This window comes from Aedes aegypti, chromosome 3 (assembly GCF_002204515.2).
Source record: "Aedes aegypti strain LVP_AGWG chromosome 3, AaegL5.0 Primary Assembly, whole genome shotgun sequence".
Lineage (NCBI taxonomy): Eukaryota > Metazoa > Arthropoda > Insecta > Diptera > Culicidae > Aedes > Aedes aegypti.
The window spans coordinates 116,595,859-116,612,602 of record NC_035109.1 but is presented as its reverse complement, the minus strand read 5'-3'; the positions used below and the strand labels follow the sequence as shown (position 1 = coordinate 116,612,602).

The following is a 16,744-nucleotide window of genomic DNA, read 5'->3' as shown; positions in this document are numbered from 1 at the left end:
TTTAAAATGGATCAAGAGTATAATATCTTCGTCTATAATCACGGATTCAAATTTCACTTCACATTTTGGTATTGCAGTTCCCGTTGCTTCAACAATGAAATTTGTTAAAGTTTCTAGAGCATGGTCAAAATATAATTTTGTTGTTAACATCAACATCAATATATCGTTGTATGTTTCATATATATATTCCAGTCGGCTCAAAAATAATTTAATGTGGAGCTGATAGGATTGAGAATCGCTTCATGGAATACTTGAAATGTAGGGACAGGATCAGATTAAAAATCAGCGTGAATAACTATAGTTGGGTACAAAGCAGATTAGTGCCGGTTAATGCCAAATCAATCGTAAAACGATTTCTAAAAGAGGAAAAATAAGTAGGACTACCAGAGTATTGAATTAAGAAATTTCCTGAAAAACACTCATCAAATAAAATTCTGCCATTGGATTTGCTTTGCGATTAAACTAATGTCACCAAGGACAAAAAATGGACTTATTGTAAGTCAATTCGAGCTTTTGCCCTACCTACTTGATTTGAAATGACAAACATATCAATTTTAACGATTAAACGAATAAGAGCAACAAATTGTTCGTAAATCATAATCCTAGCTCTAAAGCAATCAAACAGCATACATTTTTTACATTTTTATAGAGTTGTTATTGCTGTTTGCATTTGAGGTGCAAATCTTGACTTAATGTCCTCCAAATTCGGTAACACAAACCAATCAAAGGACTCCTAGCAACGATTATCTAAATCGCCGCTGACCTTGATAGAAAAACCTATCTTTGACATCGCATTTCTTGTTGAAAATCTTACCGCGTTTGGTGTTCCCGCATTTGATATTTGCGTTTCAAACGCACACAGCAATATCTTATAACTTATGATACGATATGCAGTTCTTCGCTAGATTATTATTAAATCACCACTATTAAGTCAATGTGGGAACATCAGAGAAAGTTATGCAGACGCTTAGAAAAATACCCTTTAGAGTAGAATCTCCATATCCTAAATCCTTCTGTACCATCCATTCCAGTAGAATAGATATCCATAGCTTTGAATATCTGTAGCGGTAAGTAATCATTCCATGACATAAATAAATAATAGAAATATATCAATTTCCATTGATCATACAATTGTAGAAATTTTTGATCAATCTCTTATAATATGCTGCATGTTAGAACTAGTAATTCTCTGCATTTTTCTATTTTAAATTTTTATTCGTTAATGTTTGGACGCAAGCATGTAAATAGCTAATAATTAATTGTCGAAAAACTGCATAGAAAATAGCATGTCCATTCTGAATGCTTTCGCTTATTCCATTCGAAGATTTTTCACAGACTTGTAGAAATACTCTAACTGCCGACACTTTATATAGATCACATTTCCATTTGCATAAAGATACACTCTCACTTACCATAACAACTCTGCTTAGCTCCACAACACTACAACCAAACTAAATATAGGACAAACTTAAAATTAACCTACCACGTTGATCTCGATTGGACTAACATAGTGAAAACTAAAACAATTGTTACATGTAGTACGATATGTTTAACAGAAGAGGATTTTTTCGAGAGAAAAAAAAGGCTGAACCACCGACGTTGGTTCCAATAGCTAGAGGAGTTTATCTGTAGTGAACGTAGTCTTGTCCCTAGGTTTAAATCAAACCTAACCCACCCGTACAGTCGTGCCCGTGATTTAGCAACCCGGTGTAGCATATTCTAACAGTTTATCTTTATTTTTTTCCGGTTTCCGTGTTTTCTTGTTCTTGTTCTGCGATTTTGTCTTTGTTTCTTTCCCCTTAAAATGCTCATGCACCACTGTGGTGAATAAATCGAATCCGTCTACATACCAGGAGCTACAGGATGTCTCTCGGCAGCCATCATTGGAATCGCTAACAGGCGGAGATGGTCATCTGCATCCGGGCCATGCGTACCATAACGGTCATCGTAGATCGCCAAGCTTAAGGTTAGTAGCATTGGTAAGGTAAGAGGATCAAGGATTATCTATAAAATAGAGGTTTCAAAGCTGATGAAAAGGATCCTGAGAGTATCGAGCATAGCACTATACTCACAAAGTTTACCGTGATTACAAATTTGACCCATTAATTTGCTTACATTTTTAAATTTATATCTTCAAAACTATTACACAAAGAGAAAAATAATCTTTGCAATTTTCGAAAGAAATCGTTTGAGAAGCCCAGAAAAAATGTTAGAAACAATGCTGTCAAATAAATTTGTCTTTAATTCCGGTGACAATTGTTTTGCTCAATGTAAAATGAAATTCTGGGCTGTTTAAGGATTAAAAATAAAAATATATTCACTAAAGTACCCTGCTACTCCGTTATCTAGTGGGGTTGTGCCTTGAAAGGGGAGATTACCCATATGAGTCATTAGCATGTCGATGTTCTGTATGTTTAAAACCAAACTTCCAATTCGGAATCTTCGACCGGTGGGATTTGAACCCACGAACTGCAGCTTAGTCTTTCTGAATAGTTACGCGTTTATCGCGCGTTTTTACTACGTACTGTCAGTTTCATTGGCCATACGGTTCCAGAGATATTTCTAAGTTGATTCATACACACTTAAATTATTTTTTGCAATTTCTCATCGTAATAGGCTAGTTTTCATCACGCCAATCTGTCATGAAACGGCCTACTTTCCTGCACTGAAATATGCAGTGCGATAGTAGTCATTACGCAACTGAAACCAGTGTTGTAATGATTCATTACGCAGCGCTTTCTCATTACGCAACTGTTTTCAGCACTCGTCGTAATTATCCTACTCGGCATGCCTCGTAGGATAAATTTACTACTCGTGCTGTAAAAATCATCATTCTGCAACTTGTTCCGTAAACTACTATAACAGATTGTGGTGAAATCTCAACAGTTGGGTAATATAAATTAATGAAGTATGGTAATTTAAAAAAATATGTTTTTCTATAGAATTACGGTATTTAAATTTACTGAAATGTTCAAACTGTCAAAAGAAGGTCAAAAGAAGAAGAAGAAAACGAAGGTTTTTACGAATTTTGTAACGATCGAAATTCATTCACGGCCGGCGCCATTCCGCGATCATACGGTCATCGAAGAACGGAATGTTAGTGTGACGTACATTGACGTACAAGAGATGTTCATCACCTCTGTATCTTAATTTCAATCAAATAGGTTATAGCAGTGGTTCTCAAACTTTTTGGTGCCGCGCCCTCTTTGAAGCTTTACAAACGTCTCACGGACCCCTAAAGATGGACGTTCTTAAAATCAAAGTTTATGGAAATACCGAATCTCTCCAATAATTTAACCCCTCCGATCGCCACGCAGTTAACCATTGCCAGAAGTACCGAGCTTTGGCTGTGTTAGAAAAGTGAAGTTTTCTCAACTATGTGGTACAATATACACAACGAGACTTATTAAGTGTTATCTAATATACTGGACTGGCACTCCTACAAATCATGTCTGTAATCCACAACAAATCCTAATAGAGAAATCGTCAATACAAGAATCCTGCTGTAATCTTTCGGAGGAGTCCACTATGAATTGAATCACCATCTTAACAAAATTCAGCAATTCATACAAGGCAAGAATGAGTAACCGCTGTGAACTTCCAGAAAATTTTATCAGCTGAATTGTCTGAAATTTAGTAATAAGAAGCGCTTGGAAACAATGCATTCTGTGATCAGTAGTTTGAAAAAAAAAAACCTGTAGAAGTGAATGAGGAGTGCCAAGAATAAAATACTTCACATGGAATAACGCTGAATTTTGCCAATAAATCGCAAAAAATATTGCCATGAGTTAATTGCAGATATCATGTGTTTCTTAGTAGCTGTAGATGAGATTATCAAAACATCGTCAGGAAATCTCCGAAAACCTTGGATCTCGTCAGTAAGCTCGCAAAATCTACTAAGGACTAATCTTCAAATATTTCTGACATTTTTTAATGATTCCTCCAGAAATTATCTTTATTTTTAATTTTCAAGATCACACTGCATAGAATTTGCATAGCTGTGCGTTGAGTAACTTTAGCTGACTTGCAACCCTTAACTGATAGGATCATATTGATGATATTTTTCATTATTTTCACAATTGAAAGGAACTATTGGAGGTTGAGGCTGGAAGTTAAAGCGTAAATTCTTGGTTGTCGACTATCTCAGATTAATACTGAGGTAGTCGACAACCAAGAATTTACGTTGAAAGGAACAAAATAGGTTTTTCAGGCAGATCATATTTTTGCAACTCGGTAAAAATGTTCTGTTGAAACCAAACTGTATTAAGGCCTAAGTAAAAATGAAGCAAATGCCAAAAGTGATAAAGCAATTAAAATCGACAAATAATAAATAAATAAATAAATAAATAAATAAATAAGAACACACAGCTGTTTTACTTGCAAAATAAAAAGGCTCTGTGTTTTTATTTTCTTTGATTAGTTCATTTAAGCGGCGAAAAATGACATTTGCTTCATTTTTACTTGGGCCTTAAAGATTCATCACATTTGTCGCGTTAAAATTCTAAAGGGGCAATGATCCAATTGTAAAAATATCGGGCTATGATACAAGTTTATTGTATCACCCAAAACACACAAACTAATAAAAACATTGGCAACATAATCATAAAAACAGTCAATACCCGCTTTTTTCCAAATCATTCATTGGTCCGGTTCAGGGACAAAAAGTTGAATAGCAAAACGTCGAATCCCAAAACGTCGAAAGCGACAAAACGTCGAAGAGACAAAACGTCGAAAGCAATTATTTTTAGATGACTTGCGTTGCTAAGGAAATCAAATGGTTGCGATGCGAACGCCGTTGGAAACAGAAAAATATTGTATTTCCATCGAAGTATGCATGGGGCGAATTTTTAGAAAAATGACAACCTCAGATGCATTTCTGACGAGAAAAAAAGCAGTAAGGCTTGGCGAGAAGCAAATTGAAATTGAAGCTTGCTATAGGATAGGATAGGATTTTCAGATGAAGACAACTGGACAACTGCAGGTTATAAAACAAACAGGTAATGATTGGAACCGTCCATTCAAACAAATTGCTACTAACTAGATGCAAATTTGGTGATGAAACAGGGAAATGCCACTGGTTGAGTGTGATAGTGATATATTGAAAGAGGTATGGTAACTTTCATATAACTAAAACTCAAATACAGAAATGATAAGAAGACAACTTCATCAAATTCACAACTAAATTTTTGACATTTTGTGAGTTCTTTATTCTTTTAAAATTTACTCATTCTTTTGTCAAATAGGTACAATTGAATCAATTTATTGATATGCTTCTCGTAAACAGACATTATTCATCAGGATATTTGGCTAGTTTTTCAATATGTATCATTGACTAAAATTTATGTAATTTAATCGTTCAAACACTAAATAATGAGGAAAATGCAAGCGGCAGTGAATAATTTTGGCATTCGACATTTTGTCTTTCGATGTTTTGTCCTTTCGACGATTTTTCCCTGCGACGTTTTGTCCTTTCGACGTTTTGGCATTCGACGTTTTGTCTTTCGACATTTTGTCACCCAACCCTGTCGTTGGCCTTAGTAGGGTGAGAGACCAATGACTCTCTCTTGCTCATTCGTTGGAAACCCAAAGGGCCTATCCTTGGGCCATGGCACGCTAGTAAAACTCCGATATAGGCCAATGTCTGCTTGAAAATCAAAAAGGGTAAAACATTTAATCCCATTTTTTTTTTGTCGTTTTCATAATAATATCTTTTATTAACGTGTCGAAATAGTAAAATGCAATCAATGAGCAAGATATCATATAGATCATATAGAAAAATAGGAATTGAAAATGTAGTGATCAATATTCACATCAAATTTTCTCTGATTCAATGATCTAAGGATCGGCCCTTTTAAATTTTTACGCGAGACTTATTCATCAGTTTGGAGAAACGACACTTGTTCTCAATGGCTTCGCGGACCCCCTGGGAACTCTTCACGGCCCCCTAAGGGTGCGCGAACCACCGGTTGAGAAACCCTGGGTTATAGTTTGAATGTTATATACCCACAACTGGTATCGATTCTGCCAAATCAGGACAGTTTTATACCAAAACACAAAGATATCGAAACGCATGATTTGTTTATCCAAAAGTTTAAAGGCGTTGAACGGAGGAGGAATTTCTGAATAAGTATACTTACATGGATTTCTCCACAGATTTCTCTTAGCACTGCTTTAGGAATATCTGTAGCTGAACAAGCCCTGAAATATCTCTGGGAATTCTATGAGAACCCTTTAAATTAGATGCCTTTATGTTCATTTTTAATATTGCTTCAGGAATTCAGTCACCGAATTCCTTCGTGATTCTTTGAGGAATTACTTTATCCAGGAAGTTTCCAGACATTGCCACAAAATTCAATTCAAGCAGGAAATTTCTTAAGGATTCCTCTGAACTCTTCTAAGACTCCTTCAGGCATTTTCCAAAAGAATAGAATAATGAATAGATCTCGAATATAGGGACTCATCAAAAAATTCTTCTATCAATTCCTCCTAGAATTCTTCAAGAAAATTCTACAAAAAACTTCCAACAAGTTTAATTTCAGCAGTCTTACTACTACGGCGTCGTTTTTGTGCACCTCCAGTATTTTCCTCAAGATTCCTTACAAAAAATCCTCCACGGATTCTTCTTGAATTTATCTAGATATTTCCTTAAAAAAATTCTTAAAATTCCTGCAGATTCTACCCCATTACCCCGAATGCCATTAACCCGAACGCCATTACCCCGAATTCCAAAACCCCGAACGACCCATCACCTCGAATGACATTACCCCGAATTCCAATATCATGGGGAAATGTCATCAATATCATCATGTCAAGATATTTGTAAATTCGGGGAAATAGCATTCGGGGTGATGGAATTCGGGGTAATGGTTTATTCGGGGTAATGGAATTCGGGGTGATGTCATTCGGGGAAAGGGCATTCGGGGTAATGGGGTAGAATCCTAATATTCATTAAGAAAATATTGTTTTCTGAAGTTTAAATTCCAGGCAAAAATCCTGAAAGATGCTTGAGAAATGTGAAATTTCCTTTGAAAATTCCCTAGGAAATTTTATATGGAACACTTAAAATATTCAAAGGAAAAGGTTTTCGAAGAAATTTTAGAACAATCCCTTGCTAAATTCTCTTGTGTATTATTGTACGCATCCCTGAACGGATGTCTAGAAGAAATTTTGAAGGAATCTCTGGATAAATTTCGGGCAGAATACCTACAGCCTTCCCTAAAGATTGCGTACAAGTTTTACTGGAGGATTTTTTTTTAAAGAAAGCACTGAAGGACTTCGTGCAATTCCTGCAGGAATTTTTTGAGGGAAACCTTAAAGGAATTCTAGAATAAATTCTGTGGGATCAAGGAAGAAACAGCATGAATAATTCCTTGCCAAATTCTTTGGGAAATCTAAGACAAAATAAATACCTGAGGGAATCACCGGAAGACTTTCTGAAAACTTCCAGATGGAATGACTGAAAAAAATCCGTAGACAAATTCCTCGAGGATTACATGAAATAATCACTGAGGGAATCACTGCATGAATATCTGGAGAAATTCCTGTAACTTTTCCAAAATGAATCTCTTAAAAAAAAATCCTGCAGGCATCTCTGGTGGGTTTTCAGGAAAAATCCTTCGCTGATTTACTGGAGAAATCTCACGAAAACTTATAGAGAACTCTCCAAGGAATCTTGGATGAATTTCAATTTTCATGGGAGATCTGTAGAGAAAATCACTAAGGAGCCTGGGAGACAATCCTTGAAGAATTCCTGGAAAATATCTGAAACAAATCGTTTAAGAATGCATGGAGGAATCTAAAAGCATTGTTGAAGTAATTTCAAAAAGAAGTTCCGGAGACTTCTATGAAAGCATGAACGGAAGTGAATTGCCTGACAGAATTCCTGGAGAAATTCTTGCATAATTCCAGGAAGAATTGTTATGAATCTTTGTCGGAGTTACTAAATCTGTCCCCTGGTAAAAATTCCTTTTTGTAGAGTTCCCCCCCCCAGGATGAATTCTTGAAAAAACTACTATATCCCAATCTGAAACGATTCCAAGAATAACAACAAGCGTATAAAATTCTGAATAATGTATGTACCAGTTCTTTCGGAAAAAATGTTCGGGTATCCTTGTTTCCAAAAGGCCAAATTTACGAAAACTATTCAGGGTTTTATTTGACGGCCACATATATTTTCATTGAAGTGAAAAAGAATGGAAATCAATTCAAAATATATCTTTGAAGCACTTAAAAGCCATTGGAAGTTTTGTATTCTCAATGCATAATGTGAAACTTTTGTTTAATGGATTACTTTCCCAAAGAGTCATCATCTTCTCCAGGTATCCTGAAAAACAAGCAGAAAAATCCAGGTTCTTCTCCAAGAATTCATTGATAGATTCTACGACAATTTTTCCTTCAAAAATAATTTTTAGGGGTTTATTACAAATGTCCTGATTTTTAGGAATTTGCTTACTGTTTTTTCCTTATGCATTCCGGACTTTTTTCAATAAAAAATATTCACTGGTTCCAATATCTTCAAAATTCTTCTTCTTCTTTCTGGCGTTACGTCCCAACTGGGACAGAGCCTGCTTCTCAGCTAAGTGTTCTAATGAGCACTTCCACAGTTATTAACTGAGAGCTTACTATGCCAATGACCATTTTTGCATGTGTATATCGTGTGGCAGGTACGAAGATACGCTATGCCCTGGGAAGTCGAGCAAATTTCCAACCCGAAAAGATCCTCGACCAATGGGATTCGAACCCACGACCCTCAGCTTGGTCTTGCTGAATAGCTGCGCGTTTACCGCTACGGCTATCTGGGCCCCTAATTATGAACGTTCAAAGACAGACATTGGTTGTTTCCACCATAACTATTTAAAAAATTCTGTCATAGGGAATACCTCTGGCTGTTAGTCCATATATCTAACAAAATTGTTGGTCAGCTCCAGTTACCCCACTTCAGTTTGAATAGAACTTGTACAAATATTTCTAGTGGAAAAAATAACAATTTTTAGCACAACTTCAAAAGAAATATAGAGAATACAAAATAACGAGATGATATGTTGCATAGCATAGCATAGAATAGATAGACTGACTGTACATATAAATTGTTGCTACTCCGTGATTGATCGGAACTGACAAGAATTGCACTTCGATCCAAATGAATAATGGATGGGAGTTTCCGTTTACTCTCGAACCGCAATTTTAGCAGATATCGTATGAATAATATATACCGGCGCCGGCCAAGTCCTTACAGTCTGTTGGGATGGGAAAGGAATGTTAGGGTGTAATGATTGTTGCTTCTAGAAAACGAGAATACCTCTGCATCTCCACAATCATCATGGAAAAGGTGTTTATTGATGAGGAAAAAAAGATCTGGGAGTCATCTTTGGTCGGTGATGCAATCCATGGATATGGAAGAAAAATATGACTTTCCCTTAAAACTATTTTTGCATTTTGTCTCGAGGTGAAAGGTCGAATTCAATATATAGAAAAGCAGTTTCTAAAACTAGTTTGTATGTTTTTCATTTAAAGTCAAGATGAATCGAAGCCATGATTCGAATTTTAAGAGCTCAAATCTAGAGAATCAAATAACGGTTTGTGTTCCAATTTTGATCGCTGATAGTGACCAATCGATCAAATTTTCAATGCCGAAAGTTGTTTGGTTCTCCAGATTTATGCTTTTGAAAAATCGAGGTGCAGTTTCGATTTATTTTCACCTCTAGCTCAACATCTTAAATCTAAAATCATAAATCATTTAACACACTGATTTTTGTGAGCTTCTTGATTTTTTAAGTATACCTTAGCTACAGAAAAGAAAGGAAGGGCTTGTAATCACCTAGAAATTTAACGATTAGCAAAGTAATAAAGAATTGAAAAGTTTATATTTTTTTGTTGCTTATGGACGGAAGACAAACTGTTAGCCATTGACTTACGCAGGATCCATTTTTGACTTCAAAAACTTGAAGTTGTGGACTTTCAGGATTTAACCAAGAATCCAATGAAGATTTGGAACAGGAAAAATTATCATGTCATTTCTAAAATTTAAGGGTGAAATTGATAAATGGCTGTAACTTTATAACATACATATGAAAATAAAAATAAAAATATATTATTGTTAATTGTTTAATCCACAGGAGAGAATCACCGCTGGTGCGGACACCCAGTTCGCGTCGCCGGCATCACGATGTCGGGTTTTCCGACACCGTCTCCAACGTGGTCGAAATCCAGAAGGAAGAGCACAAACGCGGTAGGCATCATTTCGGCTACGCCCACAGGCACAATCGAGGTATTTCACTAAAAATTCATACATTATCGGTTGTGGCGCAAAAAGCCACAACAAATTTGGAATAATCCGGGCACCCCAGGCGTCGTACCCTCTATGGGGACGTGAGACTGCGTGGTGCCCGTCGATGTTGGTGTCGATGTTGTGCAGTAAAAATAATCAGTTGCTTTGTTTCCAAAAATCTTGTGTTCCAACTGTGTGATGCAACCTTGGTTTCCTATTGTATGGCGTAAATGTCTAAGTAAAACTTGATTTGCACTAACGATAAATTGTAGAAGTAGAACTCTTAAACTATTCTTTTCTAAACAAGCACTATGAGCTTTACATTTTGTGCTGATCGAATGACATTGGTTCTATTTTTAGTTCATCAAAATTCTAATCTTACATTTCCACCGAGCTTCCCCAATCGATAAAAAATGAACTCGTTCAAAAGACAACAACAAAGCAACACAACAACTGAATAAGCGCAGCCAACTCCAAAAATATGGTTATGAATTTTTATTTGAAACTACAATACCTCTACTTATGGTCATAACGTAAGACACAACGTTCAATCTTCGCTTCGTTTCATACATCACAATAGAATAGAATGAACATTGATAGTTTTTCATTTAGTTCGCGTTAGTCGCACAACAACACAGCAAAGAAAAACCATGTCCATTAGTTACGTGGAACATTTTCTTTTCTTAAAAAAAATCAATCACTTACCATTCCTGCTATCCAAAATTCCTTTTCACGTAATTAATGGACGATCCCATAGTCATAACAATTTTTTTTTTATTTTTCATGCAATAGCTTAACACACCTAGTCCGATTAGAATAGATAGTATGCTACGCACTTAGCAGTCGCATTGAAACAGCTAGCATCCCACAGAGGCCCAGAAAGTAGATTTAAACCAACAAAAAAAGCATTGAGAGCTTGAGTATAAAACTTAAGACAATAATTGCGTTATACAAAGTTTTTTGTATAACTAGGTTTTTTTTTTTTTAATAAGTGTGATTTACATTTTAATTGAAATGATACAGCCAACTTCCTTATTCATAGTAATTATGATATACATGCTTTAGCAAAGTTGTAGCCCAATCAATTAGTGCACATGTGTTGTGTACCAATATTAATTAAAAAATGCGTATTACCCTGTTTTAAAAGACGAGAAGTTTGGAATTAAGAAGATACGGCTATTTTATAGATTTGAACCTAATGTGCATTCTGAGCATGGAAATGAAATTCAAGACTATAGCTGCCTTCTAGAAAACTTTTATCTTATAATGCTGACTTTTGATAAGAGTTACAGAAGATAGGCAACAATATTGAGATAGGAAAAATTTTGTCCAAATTCAAATTCTTGTAACTTTTTGAAAAATTGATGAAATTAAATGCATCTGGAGGCATTCGATGGCATTTTGATGAATATGTGGACCACCCCAATTCTGGATAACACCAAACAAAGGGCGTAACAATACAATTAACAGTTGTAGACGACAGTTTTCGTCCAAACGTGTTTCATTTTGAAGCTCTAAATGCATTTTTTTTTTCGAGTAAATCGACTCAACCATAGTGCATAGAGAGATCTTTGTAGAGATGGACAACTCACTCACGAATCTTTCAAAAAAGTTAACTTTCAAAAATGAGTGAACGAATCACGGTTCTTTTAAAAAATCAGTCACGACTGGTTAGCATCATTTTTTAAAAGAGAGCTTTAAAATTTATCAGGGACAATATTTCCATAATTTCCTATTGTTCCACTATTGTTTGTTTGGCGTTTTTTCTGATATTTTTAAAATATGCCACAGTGCATTGTAGCCACCACATTCCTCAGCGGGATTTCTGACGCTCTTGCGGGATCCCTAATGCATTCGTGGGAATATTTTCGAACATTCCCATGAAGATTATTTGCTAAATTCTTGGTGAATTTCTGCGAAGATTGGATTATTGGATTTCTTTTTGTATTCATAGCTCAATTTGTATTATCTTACAATGAGCGTTTTCCCGATTTTTTTTGAAACTAAACGTGAAGTATATATGAGCCCATCACTAAGGTTTTCTCATTGCAGAAACACGTTTTTTTTATTTGGTTCTGGTATGACAAATTTTTGAAATGTCCTTTCAAAACCAGCAAAGCAAAATGTCATCCTTTCTGAAACATTCTTCTGGTAAGCCTACTGACATCTCCAAGAACCATTAACGTGAAGTATCATTTCAAGTTACACTCCTCCTGGCCCAGGGTTCATCAACATGTAATTTTCGTACAAAAGAATATGGCTATATTTCCCATTCTTTAATTGCACGTACAAATAGGTATCAGCATTTGATGGTTTCTATCCGATCCGGTGAAAACAGTATCGATCTTCTTATTCCACATTCTTGCTAATTGTTTGAGGACATTCTTCATCCAGCAGCAATCTCAGAGTAACTTGTTTTACAACACTTGCCACTCCATCATAGTCGCAGCCATACTTTTGGGTGAATCCTCGTGCTACCAGGCGTGCTTTGTAGCGAACTTATTTAGCCTGGTCGTTTTCTCGCTTGCCGGCTGGTAGGTCCACCATGACCCATGTTTAGTTGCTCGTCAGTGAGTTCATATCCTCCTGCATCGCAGCTCTACACTCTTTTCTGTGTAGACTGTTTCTCGCTTCCTCAATGGTCCGTGGATCTCACAACTGTGAAGCTAGAGCCACGTTAGGATAACAGGGAGGTGGTCTTCGATGAACATCTTCTTCTTCTTCTTGGCATTACGTTCTCAATGGGACAGAGTCTGCTTCTCAGCTTAGTGTTCTTATGAACACTTCCTCAGTTAGTAACTGAGAGCTTTCTTTGCCAAAGTTGCCATCTCGCATTCGTATATCGTGTGGCAGGCACTATGATACTTTATGCCCAAGGAAGTCAAGAAAATTTCCATCACAAAAAGATCATGGACCGAACGAGAATCGAATCCAGATACCTTCAGCATGACATTGCTTTGAAGCCGTGTAATCTAACCATTCGGCTAAGGAAGGCCCTCTTCCGTTTCCTCCTGAACCTCGTTCTGGTGTTCCAAAGGAGTTTCTTCTGCGATGGCTTCGTCTTCCGTCATGATTGAGTTGTTACCACTTCTGGAATCGATAAATTCTTCATCAGTTCCAATGACAAGCGCAGGATCCCTGGGTACGGAATTTTGAAACTCATAGATCTGATACTCGACGGAACGGTTGGTTCGACGAGGAGTGTCTGACGGTTTTAGACGAGAAGAATGCAGCGCGGGCGATGATGCTGCAGCAAGACACCCGTCAAAACGCGGATCGATAGAAACAGAAGCGAAGATAGCAAACCCATCTATTCCGGTATAAAAAGCGCCGCCTGGAAGAATTGTAGTGCGAAGAGATGGAGCAGCTGTATTGTTCTCAAGAAGCACGTAAGTTATACAAGAAACTCAATGCATCCCGCAAAGGCTTTGTGCCGCGAGCCGGAATGTGCCGCTATAAGGATGGAGGTATCTTGACGGACGAACGTGAGGTGACTGAAAGGTGGAAGCAGCTCTACGATGAACACCTAAACGGCGCAGAGGAGGAAGATCAAGACAGCAGGAGGAATGGCTTCATCAGTACGGCGGATGAGAGAGAGACGTGCCAACTCCCACAATAGGTGAAGTTAAGGATGCTATCAAACAGCTCAAGAACAAAAAAGCAGCTGGAAAGGATGCTATTGGAGCGGAATGTATTAAAATGGGCCCGGACAAGTTGGCCACTTGTCTGCATCGATTGATAGCCAGGATCTGGGATACAAAACAGCTACCGGAGGAGTGGAAGAAGGGAATAATATACCCAATATACAAAAAGGGTGGCAAGTTAGAATGTGAGAACTATCGAGCGATCACAATTCTTAACGCAGCCTATGAAGTGCTTTCCCAGATCATATTTCGCCGTCTATCGCCACTGGCAATCAGATTTGTGGGAAGTTATCAAGCCGGTTTTGTGGGCGGCCGATCGACGACAGACCAAATCTTTATGTTGCGGCAGATCCTCCAAAAGTGTCGCGAATATTAAGTCCCTACGCACCATCGATCATCGATTCCAAAGCGGCCTATGATACAATCGACCGCGAAGAGCTATGGATGATTATGGACGAGAATGGTTTTTCCGGGAAACTGACAAGACTGATCAAAGCAACGATGGATAGTGTACAGTGCTGTGTGATGATATCGGGTGCATTATCGGACCCGTTTGAAACACGCAAAGGACTTCGACAGGGCGATGGTCTTTCCTGCCTCCTGTTCAATATTGTGCTAGAAGGTGTTATGAAACGTGGGGGCTTCAACATCGGGCACGATCTTCAATAAATTCAGCCAGTTCATCTGCTTTGCTGACAACGTGGACATTGTCGGAAGAACGTTTCTGAACAGTATACCAGGCTGAAACGTGAAGCAGATCGGGTTGGATTGAAGGTAAATACGTCGAAGACGAAATATCTGCTGGCTGGAGGAACCGAGCGTGATAGAGCTCGCATTGGCAGACGCGTGATGATCGACGGGGATGAGTTCGAGGTGGTGGACGAATTTGTCTACCTCGGATCATTGATAACGTCGGATAACAACTGCAGCAGAGAAATTCTAAGACGTATCATTTCCGGAAGTTGTGCTTACAACGGACTCCACAAGACCTTGCGGTTTGGTAAGCTTCACTTCCGTACTAAGTATTCCATGTACAAGACGCTGATAAGACCGGTAGTCCTCTACGGGCATGAGACGTGGACAATGCTCAAAGAGGACCTGCAAGCGCTAGGAGTTTTGAACGACGTGTGCTTGGGACGATCTTCGGCGGAGTATGTGAGAACAGTTTATGGAGGAGAAGAATGGAATACGAGCTTGCGCAACTCTACGGTGAACCCAGTATCCAGAAAGTCGCCAAAGCTGGAAGGGTACGATGGGCGGGACACGTTGTGAGAATGTCGAACAACAATCCCGCAGAAATGGTGTTCACCTCAAATCCGGCCGGTACAAGTCGAAGAGGGGCGCAACAAGCTAGGTGATTTGACCAAGTGGAGCAGGATCTTGGAAGTGTGGGGCGATCGAGAAATTGGAGGTTAGCAGCTATGGACCGAGTTAGTTGGCGTAGCATTGTGGCCCAGGTCATGTCTTGAAGGACGTAGAGCCAGCAAAAGTAAAGTTAGAACTGATACTCAACGGTGATTTCGACGTCAACTACTGGCATCATGTCATTTGGAATGAATCGTACATTGTATGTAATGTACAATCGTACAACTTGCGTGTCTTCGGGTTTATCAGGCGGTAGCCTTTATGACTAAGCATCCGAGTATCCAACGAAAATCATCTTCACCGCTCGTGAATCCCGCTTCGATCTCTTCCGTCCCGAAAACTTCCAGATGATCCGAATTCGGTTGTTCTCCATTGCACAATTTGTACGGCGTTTGCTTCTCCGCAGCCTTTGGAAGAAGGTTTTAATTTGCTCTATTGATTGCTACCGCCCAGAACTTATATTATAGTTTCGCATCCAGAATCATAGGGAGCCGGATCCTATTCTTGGCACTTTTGATTCACTTCGGCAGTGGGGTTTTTTTAAAGCTACTGAGCTCATATTTTGCCACAATGTGCGTCGTATTGAAGTGCTTCTTATTGCAAAATCTGAGACAATTCAGCCGAGAAAAACCCCCCATGCCAAAGTGAATCATGGAAGTGCCTAAGTAGCTCTGCACCTTACACCCTGCTATTCCGACCAATGATCGATTCTTGCGCACAGCGACCCCGTTTTGCTGAGGAGTGAGCGTCGTCGTGAATTACTACTGTATCCTTTCTTACTCGCAAAACAACTACATGTCGTGCATCGTGGACTTACCGCCTTGATCTGATCTAAGGGTTTCCGGTTACTTCCCAAAACGATTTTTTGAAGCACGCACAAATTTCTTGAATTAACCGATGTCCTCTGACTTTTGCTTAAAAATCGTCATCGTCATGATTCGGCTAAAATCTATCATCGGCCCACAAACGTGGCTGTGGAGTAAATCCAAATTGCCTTCGATCTTCGTTTTGTCTTCTTGGGAAATGGCAGTCTTTTGATCTTCCCATCCAGCTCTAACTTCGTTCTCTAGCTAGTACATCAACTAGCTTTCGGTGCCAACCGTACACGCAGTCGGATTGCTGACATACCTTCATCGCCTGCACTGGTTAATGGATATTCTTAACGTACTAATCCGCTTCTAGCGGTCGTCAGAGTTATCTCCTTTGCTTGTCAGCATTCTCGTCCAACGTTTCCACGCCCTTGGACAGGATTTGCTTGCCTTCGGCCAAGGTGACTTCAACGACGACGTTTGAATCGATGTCCACAAATTTGGATTCTTTGTTGCACATGCTCCAGGATCTATAATCCACTGCGAGGGTCCTCGTCCATCTGCTCAATCTCCATTACCTTCTTCCACTTCTTTGCTTCTATGCTTCGGAAAATCCTTCTCCGTTTCTTCCGCTGTCTGTTCCTCTATCCATTGACGAC

The 16,744-nt window shown here is 38.4% G+C and overlaps 1 protein-coding gene across 14 annotated transcripts in view; it reads left to right on the top strand.

Moving 5' to 3' along the window:
• Window positions 1-16,744, top strand: part of LOC5564339 (voltage-dependent calcium channel type A subunit alpha-1) — a 481,779-nt gene that overhangs the window by 444,837 nt on the left and 20,198 nt on the right. For 11 of the 14 annotated variants that reach the window (XM_021854669.1, XM_021854670.1, XM_021854672.1 and 8 more), the window contains 2 exons: window positions 1,854-1,966; window positions 10,116-10,267. In XM_021854669.1, the coding sequence (XP_021710361.1) occupies window positions 1,854-1,966; window positions 10,116-10,267 (265 nt within the window). Of the gene's footprint in view, window positions 1-1,853; window positions 1,967-10,115; window positions 10,268-16,744 lie in introns of those variants that run through there. The other 3 variants (XM_021854674.1, XM_021854671.1, XR_002502607.1) reach the window with 2 other exon arrangements.